General features: G+C 41.8%; 2 protein-coding genes across 2 annotated transcripts in view; both read left to right on the forward strand.

Moving 5' to 3' along the window:
- LOC113217494 (protein sidekick) overlaps window positions 1-11,009 on the forward strand; it is a 22,428-nt gene extending 11,419 nt beyond the window's left edge. The window contains exons 6-26 of the mRNA XM_052266770.1: window positions 2,378-2,533; window positions 2,683-3,126; window positions 3,211-3,393; window positions 3,490-3,795; window positions 3,918-4,244; window positions 4,321-4,517; window positions 4,604-4,813; window positions 4,897-5,151; window positions 5,231-5,474; window positions 5,571-5,686; window positions 5,771-5,981; window positions 6,061-6,244; window positions 6,321-6,536; window positions 6,619-7,012; window positions 7,104-7,343; window positions 7,437-7,782; window positions 7,869-8,147; window positions 8,623-8,780; window positions 8,877-9,039; window positions 9,124-9,458; window positions 9,552-11,009. Coding sequence (XP_052122730.1) covers window positions 2,378-2,533; window positions 2,683-3,126; window positions 3,211-3,393; window positions 3,490-3,795; window positions 3,918-4,244; window positions 4,321-4,517; window positions 4,604-4,813; window positions 4,897-5,151; window positions 5,231-5,474; window positions 5,571-5,686; window positions 5,771-5,981; window positions 6,061-6,244; window positions 6,321-6,536; window positions 6,619-7,012; window positions 7,104-7,343; window positions 7,437-7,782; window positions 7,869-8,147; window positions 8,623-8,780; window positions 8,877-9,039; window positions 9,124-9,458; window positions 9,552-9,794 — 5,207 coding nt within the window. The 3' untranslated portion in view covers window positions 9,795-11,009. The remainder of the gene's footprint in view (window positions 1-2,377; window positions 2,534-2,682; window positions 3,127-3,210; window positions 3,394-3,489; window positions 3,796-3,917; window positions 4,245-4,320; window positions 4,518-4,603; window positions 4,814-4,896; window positions 5,152-5,230; window positions 5,475-5,570; window positions 5,687-5,770; window positions 5,982-6,060; window positions 6,245-6,320; window positions 6,537-6,618; window positions 7,013-7,103; window positions 7,344-7,436; window positions 7,783-7,868; window positions 8,148-8,622; window positions 8,781-8,876; window positions 9,040-9,123; window positions 9,459-9,551) is intronic.
- Window positions 11,010-11,565: 556 nt separating this feature from the next.
- On the forward strand, window positions 11,566-14,349 carry LOC113217505 (phospholipase A2 group XV). Its single transcript, XM_026437429.2, has 8 exons — window positions 11,566-11,843; window positions 11,981-12,123; window positions 12,214-12,445; window positions 12,543-12,770; window positions 12,849-13,020; window positions 13,088-13,210; window positions 13,295-13,445; window positions 13,536-14,349. The coding sequence occupies exons 1-8, from the start codon at window positions 11,729-11,731 to the stop codon at window positions 13,611-13,613; spliced, it is 1,242 nt and encodes a 413-aa protein (XP_026293214.1). The 5' UTR covers window positions 11,566-11,728; the 3' UTR covers window positions 13,614-14,349.
- The last annotated feature ends 226 nt before the right edge of the window (window positions 14,350-14,575 follow it).

The following is a 14,575-nucleotide window of genomic DNA, read 5'->3' on the forward strand; positions in this document are numbered from 1 at the left end:
GTGTGTGTGTGTGGCGTGCTGGACGCGAGTGCAGTATGGAGGGGGAAGTCCCGGCGGCTGGGAGACTTGAATGCACGTCTGGGGTCTCTGCTCGGCTCGGTCTGACCAGGACCACCGGCCGGCCTGTTCGGGAAAAAATAAAAATAGAGAAAAACAATGGGCGGAACGGGAAACGGCGCCTGGCCCGGCCGGGGCGCGGGTAGAAGTAATAGAGATAGTGGCCTGCTGCCGTCGGGCTTCTCCTGCTGTATTGAAAGAAATCTCTGCGCCTCGATCGCCGCCCGGGGATCCCCCCCAACTGAGACGTACGAGTCCAGCACGTCTGCTTGCGTGAGAAGGAGAGGCAGACTTGCTGTTTCCCCTGTAGTCAATTTGCATGTGTGTGTGCGTGTGTGAGTGTACCATACAACTGCGGTCATTAGAATGGACGGACCCCTCCTCTCCTGTTGGGCAATCCTTTTAGTTTCAGCCGCGTGTAGCGCCAGCAGCACGGCCCCCTCCCCTCCCACCCCACCCCAAGCCACATCCACCCCCTCGCCTGCGTTTGTGTGGAGCCGCGTGTCAAGAGATCCACGCCTATTGTGTGTACACCTTGTCACTTGTTTGTTTGTGTGGCGCGTATGCGTGTGTGTGTGTGTTATCACCGAAGCTTTCCCTCCGGCGTACAATGGAAGAGCACCCAACCACCACCAGCCACCTGCCCAGCCCAGTCCGTGCTGTATTCCTGTATTTCTTCCATTAGGACGCTAAATATCCTCACAGCCAGAGCTTTTAATCGTACATTTTGAAAAAGTGCAAAGCTTTTTGCTTAATTACGAAAAACAACTAAAGGTATTAGTGGTAATTGTTGTACGTACGGAGGTGAATGGTATTGTGATGGAACACCCTTTTTAATTGTTTTAGTCTTCCCTTTTTTTTTAATTGTTCTAGTGTGTTTTATTTTGTAGTCCCTGCTGCTCACCCTAGTCTATAGTTCTAGTTAATAATAGCATGGCTAGCATGGTAATTCATTGAATCAATTTTAAGTTTGCTAAGCGGGAGAGTGATCGAAAGAGGAGGGTCCGAGGGTTCCGCTCCTATCTCTTCTCTCTCACCCCTTTCAAACCCCGGGGGCAGAGTTCCATTTAGCGGGTGAATGAGACAAGAGAGATTAGATCAACAACGAGGCACTAAATCTGCCAAGGCTCGTGCTCGTCGGTGCTTGTTTCCTTTATTCAGTCACTACACCTTGTATCAGAATTTTTCTGTTCTCATTCATTTCTTTTGTAAAGCGCGGCAAAATTTGACAATCCCATCATTGTTAATTAATCACAAACTTTTTTGTGACGACATTTCGATTATTACCTGCTCGAAGATCCTATTTCGCCCGCTCTCCCCGCTCGGCACGCTTTATGGCCGCGACGCACCACACACCGCACCACGGAGCGTTGCGCCCTCCTCCCTGCCTCCCCCTAAAGCATCCCCACTTCACTTCACACACCCCCGCCTGCCCGCCCGCTTCACGCTTGTTCTCTGTTGCCCCCTCGCAGCCGCCGCCCCCGTCCTGGAGACGCCGCCGCAGAACGTGACCGTGCTCGACGGCAAGGACGCCACGCTCAGCTGCAGAGCGGCGGGTTCGCCCGCTCCCAACGCAACCTGGATATTCGACGGTACGTTCTTTAAAATCACAAGCAGAGGGGGTTAACTTCGCTGTGGGAGTTACTCGACCCCGATGAACTTATGATGAGTCATCATATGCCGGGACTTTGCTTGATATGTTGTGCAATAATGCAACCTCAAGAGGTAAAATGAAAGTGGAAACAGTTGTTGTGATGCAGCACCTGCCTGCGCCTGCAGCTTTTGCGCAGCTTCTGTGTGCGCCTGGCTTTCCGTTGCAACTCATTGCATTTCATTCATTCCTTGCACATAGATGATGCCCTATTGTATAAGCACTGCTGTTAGTGTCGTAGATGATGATGCTGAGTTTAATGTAGTGTAGTAGTAGTAGTAGCCATATGCAAAGGTGTGCCAACATTGAACGTTACACGAGGTGACGCAAGTCGTAGCGCCTGCCACAGGCTGGGTAGGCCAGCCCGCCTAGCAGCCGTGCGAAGATGGCGGCCCGCCCAGGGCACTCTAGTGCGGTGCGTTTGGTTTGGCGCCCAACGTTCACTCGCGTCTCGTCGTGGTGCGTTCATTTGGACACCTTCATAGTTTACTATATTGTCGAATACACTGTTTGGACGCGTAAATTTATGTCCATAGTAGCAGTCGTCGTCGGTCCAAAAAGCTGTTGTTTTTATTTTAAAATGTGAAAATTCCAGTTTGTGTAAATTTGTTGCCGCTCTTTCCTTACGGTGTGCTTTTGCTTGGCCCTTCCCCACCTTCCCCCATGCAGGCAGCAAGCAGGAGTCGGGACACGGCCGCGGACAGATCCTGGACACCGGCGACCTCCTCGTGCCCGCCGTCCGCCGCTCTGACCAGGGGAAGTACACGTGCATCCGGGCCAACGAGGCGGGCTCCGTCACCGCCTCGGCGCACCTCGCCGTCCTGGGTACGTACGCTGGCGTAGCTCTCTGGCCTAGCTCTCCCCGGCCTCGCACTCGGCTTGCCCCGCACGCGTGCGCGCATGCACAGCAGCAACGGCCTGCCGCCGCACGGCTGTGGCCTGTACTCGTGCTCACGCCCGTCGTCCTGTTGCAGTGCGGACGCAGATCGCGCAGCCACCGGCCGACACGAGGGTCCTGCTCGGGCACACGGCCACCCTGCAGTGCCGCGTGACCGGGGACTCGTCGGTGCCGTACCGGCTGTCGTGGACCCGGGGCCACGAGCTCATCGGCGAGGTGAACGGCGCGTCGCCCAGCAGCCAGCGCATCACCGTGTCCTCGGACGGCACCCTGGAGATCCAGGCCGTGCGGGCCTCGGACGTGGGCGACTACACCTGCGCGCTGCACAGCGCCGGCGGCAACGAGACGCGGTCCGCCCGCCTGTCCGTCCTCGAGCTGCCCTTCGCGCCCACCAACGTGCGCGCGTCCAGGAACGAGCTCGTGTCGCCTCGCGCCATCAACGTCAGCTGGGCGCCGGGCTTCGACGGCAACAGCCCCGTCGTCAAGTACATCGTGCAGAAGCGCGAGGTGTCCGACCTAGGTGAGTCGAGTCCCAGACACGCCCGCCCCACGGGCCCGCCCCCCGCCCCTCCAGTTGCACCTCTTTGACCTTCTCTGTTTGCAGAACTCCCCGCCTCCCTCATCCAGTGGGTGACGGAGCTGTCCAACGTGTCCGCGACTCACCGCTGGGTCCTTCTGGAGAACCTCAAGGCGGCCGCCAGGTACCAGTTCCGTGTGAGCGCCGTTAACTCCGTGGGAGAGGGCTCGCCGTCCGAACCGAGCAACGTCATTGAACTGCCTCAAGAAGGTTGGCCACTAACAAATTTATCAAGAACTTTGGTTGGGAATTTACTAAATGTTGTGTGCTCAATTTTTAACATGTGACTTGTGTCTCATTTTGCAGCACCCTCTGGTCCTCCTCTGGGTTTGGTGGGATCTGCAAGATCATCATCAGAAATTATAACACAGTGGCAGCCTCCGCTTGAAGAACATCGCAATGGGCAAATACTTGGCTACATGATTCGGTACAGACTTTATGGTTACAACGGAAGTCCTTGGAATTACCGCAACATCACCAATGAGGCACAGCGTAATTGCCTTGTTCAAGAGTTAATCACTTGGAAAGACTATGTCTTCCAAATAGCTGCATATAATAACAAAGGTTTAGGAGTCTTCAGTGAAGGAGTTAAAATTAAGACCAAAGAAGGAGGTAAGTCAGAGCATTCAATAATAATTTAGATTCATTGTATGACTGTACATTGTATGTTCCAAGTGTACAGGGTATCTACCAATTGTTGTCTCACATTCTCTCATTTCAATCAATTATTCCAGTACCTGAAGCTGCACCAACCCAAGTGAGGGTTACTGCTCTTAACTCAACAGCTATTCAAGTTTGGTGGCGGCCACCAGATCCACAAAAAATTAATGGCATCAATCAAGGGTACAAGCTGCAAGCATGGAAGGGTGATCCTTCCACTGAAGAAGAAGCAGCACAGATGGAGACAGTCCCACCTAGTCTGTTTGACCCTTTAGCCGAGCAGACTGCCATTATTGGAAACTTGGAGAAATATTGCGAGTACAACATTACTGTTTTGTGCTTCACGGACCCTGGGGATGGCTTAAGGAGTCTTCCTGTTATAATGCGAACAAATGAGGATGGTAGGAGTTTACTTCATAAATTAACACTAATAAACCTGGCACAGCATTATTTCAAAATAATTAATATCTTTTACAGTTCCTGACGAAATTTCCAATCTCCAATTTGATGAAGTATCAGACCGTGCTGTAACTGTAAGGTGGTCACCACCACGATCTGTCAATGGAATTCTCACAGGATATCAACTAAAATACCAAGTGAAAGATCTCCCTGATACTCTTAAAGTTCATAACTTAACAGCAGATGTTCAAAGATTGAAAGTTGAACATCTTCAGGTAATGATAGTTTCTCAATAGTACAAATTTAACTTTACAAACAAATCCATTCTAAATGTTCTCCTTATTGCCTTTGAATAAATTAGGCTACCACCCACTACATCTTTACTATTCGAGCTGCCACATCTGTTGGACTTGGCACTCCTCGGGTGGCATCTCTGCAATCAGGAGTAGAACCTGTGCTACCCCAACCACCTACAAAGTTGGCAGTTACAAATATTGAAGCTTTTTCTGTAGTATTACAGTTCACTCCAGGCTTTGATGGCAATTCCTCAATTACAAAGTGGACTGTTGAGGTGAACAAAACTTACTATAATCAAACCAAACATCAATCGTCTGTTGCAGGTTCAGAAAATAATCTTTTTGTTTTTGTTTATAGGCTCAAACAACCAGGAATAGTACATGGCTACCAGTCTATGAAGAATCAGCTCCTGATGCCACAACATTAATTGTCAACAAGCTTACTCCCTTCTCTCTGTACAGATTACGCCTCATTGCTAATAATGTTGTAGGCCCAAGTACCCCATCTGAGCCTACCAAAGAGTTTCAGACCATTCAAGCTCCCCCGGGCCATCCACCTTTTAATGTTACCGTACGAGCTATGTCAGCAACAGAGCTGAGAGTTCGGTGGATTGTAAGTTGATTTTTTGAATTATTAGAATTATCATACTATACCATAGTTTTGAAATTAATTCTTTTTTTTGCACCTTTAGCCATTACAACAAATTGAATGGTTTGGAAACCCACGAGGATACAATATTACTTTCAGGGAAATTGCTCCTCCTGGTGGCATACCTTCTGAGCCAAGGAGTGTAAGTATTGAGGACCACACTGCCAACAGTCACATTTTACATAAACTGGAAGAGTTTGCTCTTTATGAAATTGAAATGAGAGCTTTTAATGATGTTGGGTCATCACAAGCAAGTCCCAAGGCAGTTGAAAGGACTAGAGAGTCAGGTATGTGTGAAAACTGTGAAAACTCACTAACAAACAAAATAGTTATCACCCTATAACTATTGCAATATTTTTAACTTTTTGATTGTTTTCATTTAGTTCCTTCTTTTGGACCTATGAATGTTGAAGCCAATGCCACTTCATCAACCACAGTTGTTGTGCGGTGGGGAGAGGTCCCACGGGAACACTGTAATGGCCAAATAGAAGGTTTCAAAGTAAGTGCTTCAGATATCAATTTACCTTATTTACCTTGATTTTGCTAGTCTTTGTTCTATTACTCACAACACTTAACTTTATAGGTGGCTTATTATGCGGCTGCAGCTCCCATGGGAGTGGGAAGTGGAATAGTGTCAGTTCAATATAAAACTATAGCTAGTAATTCTACATTCACTACAACACTAACTGAACTCAGAAAGTATGTTCAGTACAATATTCAAGTTTTGGCTTTCACACGGCTTGGTGATGGAGAGCATTCTGCTCCACCTGTTCGGGTTCGCACTTTTGAAGACAGTGAGTATACCCATGGTCTGATTTCGTTAGTATCTGAGCTTTGCAGAGTTTGATTTTTAATGTCTTGAATCTTTTCTAGCGCCTGGTGCTCCATCGAATGTTTCTTTCCCTGATGTCTCTCTTACTACTGCTCGAATTATTTGGGATGTACCTGATGAGCCAAATGGAGAAATTTTGGCTTATCGTGTAACATATCATGTTGAATCCAAGGGCAATGCCTTTAATTTTTCAAGAGAATTTCCCCCCTCTGATCGCACATTCAGGTTAGTTTTTAAAAGTCTCTGAAAGGCTTTGGTTGAAGAATACAGCTAATTTAAGTTTTTGTTTTAACAATTTCAGAGCAACAGAACTTGAGCCTGAGCAGTATTATTTGTTTTCTGTAACTGCTCAAACTCGACTTGGCTGGGGAAAAACTGCCACAGCTTTGGTTTTGACTTCTAATAACCGAGAAATTCCCCAACCTCCATCTGCACCCCAAGTTTCTCGTAGCCAGATTCAAAGTGCTCATATCACTTTCAGTTGGACTCCTGGACGAGATGGTTTTGCTCCACTCAGGTAATACATTAATTACATTGTCAGTTTTTAGTTTTACTCATCAACAACCTACAATTTGACCTATGAAACTTTTAAAATACAGGTACTACACTGTGCAAGTAGCAGAAGGGCGGGGACCCTGGCAAACTATCCCTGAACGAGTTGACCCTGCTACGACATCATATACTGCTGTTGGCCTTAAACCATTTTCTTCATATCGTTTTCGGATCCAAGCCAACAATGATATGGGTCCGAGTGGTTGGAGTCCTGAGAGTGCTGAAGTGCGAACTCTTAGTGCAGCCCCTTCAAAAGCTATCAGTGGCCTTAGAGTTGTCCCTATAACAACAACAAGTGTAGAAGTGCATTGGAATACCTTACCTGAAGCAGCTTGGTCTGGAGAAAGTGTCACTGGTGGTTACAGAATTGTATACCAACCAGTTTCAGACTTTCCTACAGCACTTCAAGCAACACCTAAAGAAGAAACAATGGGAATAAATGTAAGTTATTGTTTTTTTGGTAGATTTTTGTCTCTTTGCTTTTGTTAACCAAAAATAAAATCATATCACAATGTGGAAAATTTATTTGCAGTCTTCAAGTATTGTTCTTGCTGGATTGACACGTGACAAGAACTATGAAGTGGTGGTGCTGCCATTTAATTCTCAAGGTGCTGGACCTGCTAGTCCTCCAGTCACTGTGTATGTGGGAGAAGCTGTTCCAACTGGTGAGCCCCAGGCAGTAGAGGCAGAGCCATTGTCTCCCACTGAAGTACGTTTAAAATGGAGACCACCCACCCAAAGTCAGCAAAATGGAGACTTGTTGGGTTATAAGGTAATAACTTTAAAACAATTAATTTGTTTTTATATACATTTAATTTAGTACTATATGTGCTTACCTAACTGCTACTTTTTCTTTTTCTCAAAGATTTATTACTTAGTAACAGAGTCTCCTCAGCCATTAGATGATAGAGTCTCTCAAGAGGAAGAGCTTGAAGTTGTCCCAGCTACATCTCATTCACACAGTTTAGTTTTCCTGGATAAGTTCACTCAATATCAAATCTCCATGTTGGCTTTCAATCCTGCTGGTGATGGGCCAAGATCAGCACCTGTTACTGTGAGAACACTGCAAGGACTTCCAGGGCCTCCAACAAACTTGTCTTTTTCTGAAATAACAATGAGTAGCATAAAAGTCTCATGGGATCCCCCTAAGAAGCGCAATGGCGAGCTTGTTGGGTATATTGTGACTTATGAAACTGCTGAACAGAATGAACGTAAGTTTCCTGTTATGCACATGTGTAAATATTCTGTATTTTTGTTGAATCTAACTTGAAAGTCTTTTCTCTTTGATGTGTGACAGGCTTCAGTAAGCAGGTGAAGCAGAAAGTATCTGGTACAAGTCTATCAATACAAACTCTAGAAGAAGAAGTCACTTACTTGGTTACTGTGCGAGCTCAGACAATAGACTATGGCCCTGCTATTAGTGCTAATGTCACCACAGGACCACAAGATGGTTCACCTACTCGCCCTAAAGAGCTTGTTTTAGGAAATACTGTTTCAAGTGTTGATCTACACTGGATAAATGGTGCCTCAGGCAAGGGACCAATTCTTGGTTACTACGTTCAGACCAAAAGAAAAGGTGGGTAATCCCTGTGATGTTTGTGAAAATAATTGAACATTTTACACAAACTGTAGATATTTTTAAAAAATGTATATAGTTTTACAATTTTTAAAGAAATATTTTTTTTCAATCTCTTGTAATTCTTCAGTCCATGAGGATTGGCTACAGCGTAAGTCATGTAAAGCATGTAAATCACAGTTTTGAGCAAATACGCCACTGAGAGTGCACACCCATCTAGTTTAGTTACTGTAAATTGTATTCGCTATGGTAGCCATTACATAATATCCACAGTACTGCAATGCAACCCACTTGTTGCAACTTGAAATATTTTCTTAATTGTGTAAAAAGTTAGGTTTTTTTAAATGGTCTTAAAAATTTGATAAATAGATAGATCTAGATCATTTTCATGTAATTAGTTCACACATGTACTCTTGACTGTCAAAAGTTCAATTGAAGTCAGTCTAATTTTCCTTTACTGAAATAAAATTTCCAGAGGAAACCCGATGGACAACTGTCGCAAGAACTGCAAACGGTCTACTTCAGGATTTCACTGTCTCCTTCCATAACTTGCTACCTTCAACATCATACAGTTTTCGTGTAATTGCCTATAATAAGTATGGTGTGAGCTACCCAGCATATTCAGAAAAAGTGGTATGTTCAAACTATTTGGTAGCCATGTAAATGCAGTATTGATTTCTAATTTTCAACATCCTTTCATAATAATCATGCAATTGTTTTTTATTCCAGATTCTGACACCTTCAAAACTATATCTTGACTATGGCTATTTGCAACAGAAACCTTTTTACCGACAAACATGGTTCATGGTGGCTTTAGCTGCTTTCTTTGTCATTATTATCATTTGTGTCATAGCAATACTGTGCGTAAAAAGCAAAAGTTACAAATACAAACGTATGTACCATAACATAATTCGATTGCTTATTACCTACCTAGTTGTCTCTCAGAAGAATCTAATGACTTGTATTATTTGTGCAGAGGAATCGCAGAAAACTCTTGAGGAATCAATGGCCATGGATATGGATGACCGTCAGGAGCTTGCTTTGGAACTGTACCGATCTCGCCACCAAGCAGGAGCTGTGGGGCCAATGGGCTCTATGGGAACCATGGGCAGGCGGAACACATTGGGAAGGAAAACTGCACCAGTTCATCCTGGTCCACCCGCCCCAATGATGGGGAAATCACCACCTCGACCATCCCCAGCCTCTGTTGCTTACCATAGTGACGAGGAAAGTCTTAAGGGTTATGATGAGAATCCAGATGACAGTAGTGTCACTGAAAAGCCATCAGAGATAAGCTCATCGGACTCCCAGGTAAAATGAAGCACTGTCAAATATAATACATAAATACTGTCACACTCTGTCTAGAATTTAGTATTTTAATTTCCTCTTTCCATTTTGTTTTAGGGGTCAGAGAGTGAGCCAGAGAGCGAACGCTCAGATCCTCATTCATTTGTGAATCACTATGCTAATGTTAATGATTCATTACGTCAATCTTGGAAGAGACAAAAACCAGTACGAAATTACTCTAGTTATACAGACTCTGAGCCTGAAGGAAGTGCAGTGATGAGTTTAAATGGAGGTCAAATCATTATGAATAATATGGCTAGATCAAGGGCACCTCTACCAGGTTTTTCATCATTTGTGTGATCTCATTTATCTACAAAATTTCATTTAAGGTCTCCATATTTTAAGTAGCGGCACAAAGTGCCAATGTCTTTCATGAAAAGGTGTGCCAAAGTTAATATCTGCACTTTAAATGCAGAATTTTGGAGCTTTATTTTTGCTGGCTAGAATTACAGACTTTCAATTGATTGTGCTCCCTAAATAATACTTGACTGCTAGTAGTTCTGAACAATTTAATTGTAATTATGGCCATTATGTGAAGTGTAGCAAGTAAACAGATATGCTGCCTCTTATCTGTGATACACCAGCTTCTATGTAGTTTTTAGGACTACATAATGGAGTTTATGTGCCTTTTGGTTAGTATATTTTCAAGTGTATTTGAAAAATCATTATGTTAAGCTAATTTTAATCTTTAAGCTGACCTGTGATTTTGTATTTTGCCATTGCTTTTTATTTTAAAGCATTGACACATTAGATAATGTTTTGTGATTAGAATTTTATCAATTTAAATAAATGCCCTTTTCTGTCCTTTATTGAAACTGTTCATGTTGTTTGGAGGTGATTAGGTTATTCGGCATGCTGATCTACCTACAGATTGTTTTGATTGTGTGAATATTATGTGTTTTACTGTTTTGTTAGGTTTTTGAATAAATCATCTTTCTTGTGTCCTTACAAAATTATTTGACTGAGTCTGTATAGTAATAAAACTGTATTTAACTTAAAGTGTAAGCTGACAGATTTTTGTGAAGAGATTTCCACTAATACAGAGTGGAAACGTAAACAGCTTAAAGGAAAGCTTTGGATGTTTATATGTAGTTATTTTATTTATTACAATGATCTCTGTATGGTAGCTTTTTTCTTGTTTTGGAGTGTGAACTGGATGCTAAATTAATTAAGCTCTTTGACGTTACTTTCTATATTTGATGATAAGTAGATAAACAATATATTTTTCATCCATCTTAATCAGTTTTAGACTGTTTCTTTCTATGTTCAAGCAGTTTGAAAAAAAAGTTGCCATATCATGACCATCCGTCCCTAACATGTGCCTGTAAATAAAACATGTTATCGATTGAATGTAAATTCTAATACTGTGTAACTGTAAATATTATGTCTTTGAAAATTCATCTTAAAATCACTGCCAAGTTGACTTTATCAGGTTTCGTGTCATCTCCATTTTTCTTGTACATTCATATTTGTAATACATATTTTGTTACAAATAAAAATGGTATCCACCACTTACATTCAATTCTCCTCCTTTCTTCTAAAACTGTGCATTTTATTTTATTCAATGATAAGTCGAATTGGTAATGGAAAAATCAAACAAAGATGCCACTTCGCCACATAAACTTTTTCACCGGGGAGACATATGTTGGCTGCTGCTAAACTGCTGCCGCTACAGCACCCAAGAAAGGGAGGTCAGATCTCCCCTCCAACCTCAAAACTATCCTCTTCTGAAATGAGATTGAATCTAAGTTTCTCCACAATAACTTTCTCTAAAAATTATTTGTTCACTAATCTGAGAAAGGGTTGCATATTTGTTCATGCCCTGGTGGACCTAGTGGTGTCCACTCATTAATTAGAGATTAGATTCAGGTTAAGGCTTTAGAAAAAAATTAATTGGTGAAATGCAAGCTTTTACTATTTCCGTTATTGTTGTTGAAGTTCGAGATCTGTCCCAAATTGGCCTTACCAATAGTGAACAATTAGTGTCATACAAACTCTCCCGCTCCCGCTGCCGCCAGAAACAGTTGAAACTTGAAGACCCCTCCCCTCTTCCCCCTACTCCTTCCTTTCTCTGTTTGTTGTTTGTCAAGTCAGTAGGCAGTCATCGTATTATCTGCTGTGACTAGGAATGTATTTTGCGTAACAACTGCGTCAAGCAGAGAACTCTAGAGCAATCTTGGAAGTTGTTATATTGTATCTGTGGATTTCTTCTAAATTGAAGTGCAGTTGTCACAATGTTTGCTACTTCTCGTCGGGTTGGAATTATCGTTTCTGTGATAACTGTCATGAGCTTAGGTTACATAGTGTCTTCTGCTCCTGCCTCGTCGAATGTATTTCCCGTGATCATGAGTAAGTCTGTTCATCTGTCTCCAATGAACCGCATTTTATGTCAATTATCAGGGTTTATTTCAAATCCCCCAACAAATATCATAGGTATCATATAAATTTTTAATTAGTAAGTATATACTAAAGCTCTCTGTATGTAGTTCCAGGTGATGGCGGCAGTCAGATTGATGCAAAATTATCAAAGAGTCAGGTAGTTCACTATGTCTGTGAGAAAAATACAAATGACTTTTTCAATATTTGGTTAAACTTAGAACTTTTGGTGCCAATTGTCATTGATTGCTGGGTATGTGGATGACGTTTGTGTATCTTATCTTGTGTGCCCATGTTTTTATCTTATTCTTGCTTGACCTCTGTTCTTTGTCATTTGTGACAGGTTGACAACATTAAACTGGTGTACAACAGCACTACACGTAAAACTGAAACACCTTTGGGTGTAGAGACGAGAGTACCTGGATTTGGTGACCCAGCTGTCGTAGAGTGGTTGGACCCTAGTCAAGCTTCTCCTGGTGCTTACTTCAAAGATATTGGAAACATGCTGGTTCAACATGGTTTCAACAGAAACACTTCACTTCGAGGGGCACCTTATGATTTTCGAAGAGCTCCTAGTTAGTTCATTATACAAAAAATAATTGCAGTAAACAGACTTAGTTTACAAAATCTAATGCTGCTATGTTTTTTAAATTTTATTTTATCATGTTTTAGATGAACACCAAGAATTTTTCAAAGCTTTCAAGGTCTTGGTGGAAGAAACTTACAACATGAATGGAAAGAAAGCTGTCATCCTGATTGCACACAGTATGGGTGGGCCTATGACATTAGTCTTTCTACAGCAACAGAGTCAGAAATGGAAAGATCAGTATATTCGAGCATTTGTCACACTCAGTGGGGCATGGGGTGGCTCTGTTAAAGCCCTAAAAGTGTTTGCTGTCGGTAAGATTCAATTCTATTTTTATGTTGAAAGGTGAATGTGTTTTATCATACCTAAACTTCTCAATGTCATTGCTGCAGGGGATGATTTAGGATCTTATGTTTTACGAGAAAGCATTTTACGTGAAATGCAAATAACTTCACCAAGCTTGTCATGGCTATTGCCATCTCCCCTTTTCTGGAAAGAGTCAGAAGTACTGGTACAAACAGGAAACAAAAACTATACCATCAACAATCTGAAGGCATTTTTTGAGTAAGTTGCATGTTTCTTCCTGTATTGAGTTGTATATCATTCAACTAAATATTTCTTATTACAACAGTGATATAAACTATCCCCTTGGTTGGGAAATGCGAAAAGATGTGGAGCCTTACTCCCTCAACTTTTCACCTCCTGGTGTTGAAGTTCATTGTCTACATGGATTTGGAGTAGATACTGTTGACAGGTAAAGTAAAAAAACAAAAAATAAAACAAATGTAATTTTCTTGTGTTATACTTAAGTTTTACATAAAGGAAAAATGTCTTCCAGGTTAGTTTACAAGTCTGGAAAATTCCCAGATGGATATCCTACTTTCATAAATGGTGATGGCGATGGCACAGTCAACAAAAGAAGCCTGGAAGGGTGCTTACACTGGGCCAGTCAGCAGAAAAAGAAAATATACCATCAAACTTTCCCAAAGGTAATATAGGCTTTTCATTATTTTTTAAAATACTGGTTTTTATGTTAAATATTGAGTAAAAATCTTTTTTTTTCTTTTTTTTTTCTTCAGGTGGACCATATGGGAATTTTGAGAGATACTAAGGTTCTTGAATATCTGCAACAGCTTATTACAGATAAGCTAGAATGATGGTGATTTTTGTTCTACAAAGGAAAGAGACTGACAATCAGCTCAAGAGGATATTATGAATAAATTGTTATGCAGGTCATAAGCACTGTAATATCCTATTAGTATTCTTGTATATGGATAAATTTAGGACTATGCTTCATGCCTAAAGTTTCCTGCTAACAGTCGCAGGAGCTCTTGTCAAATTGATTTTAAAAATGCTCTCTCTGAAGATAAAAATGCCTGTGATATATTAAAATGCAATCAACTAATAGACTAGATACAAAGAGGAAGTACAGCAGAGATGCTCTGACACTTAGGTACGGGAGGATGGGACAAAAGTTCATAGATGTAGTGAAACTATGACAAAAGTCTTTTTCCTCAACAGCAAAGATAGTTTTTTTTTAATAATGTAACTCATCAGTAGATCTTATTTTATCATGCTCCTGACTTATTACAACTGATATGAATTTTAAATAATGACTTGGGAGCAGATTAAGTGTACTTTTTACGCCTGCTGTGAATTTAGTTATTTAGTGTCAAAGAAAGAAGAAAGCTAGCCAAAGAAAAGAGGCCAAAAATGTGCTACCATGGTAGTCAGTTCATTTTTAAAAGAAACATATTTGTGTTCATACGATTCACATCACAATGTTTATCATGTCAATGTGACCCTGAATTGAAATATTTTTTGTTATTTATAAATCTTAAAAATGGTGTTTATTAACTCGTTACGACTATTGAAGAAATTTCAAAAAATATATTCCATTCTGCTTTTTTTTTTTCTTGACACTTTAATCCCTACGCTCCTATTGCAAAATTCTCAAAGACGCAAAGTTAAATTGCCTTTAAACATGCTTCAAACTTTCCCGCTTTCGCACTTCTTTTTGAACTGCAATTGTAATTCCCAATATGAATACAATAGCATCCCAAAGATGCGCCTTTTGGCGAGACTATAACCAACAAACTGACTACACCATTACTATTTT

Source organism: Frankliniella occidentalis, unplaced genomic scaffold (assembly GCF_000697945.3).
Source record: "Frankliniella occidentalis isolate FOCC.00 unplaced genomic scaffold, Focc_3.1 Scaffold42, whole genome shotgun sequence".
Classification (NCBI taxonomy): Eukaryota; Metazoa; Arthropoda; class Insecta; order Thysanoptera; family Thripidae; genus Frankliniella; species Frankliniella occidentalis.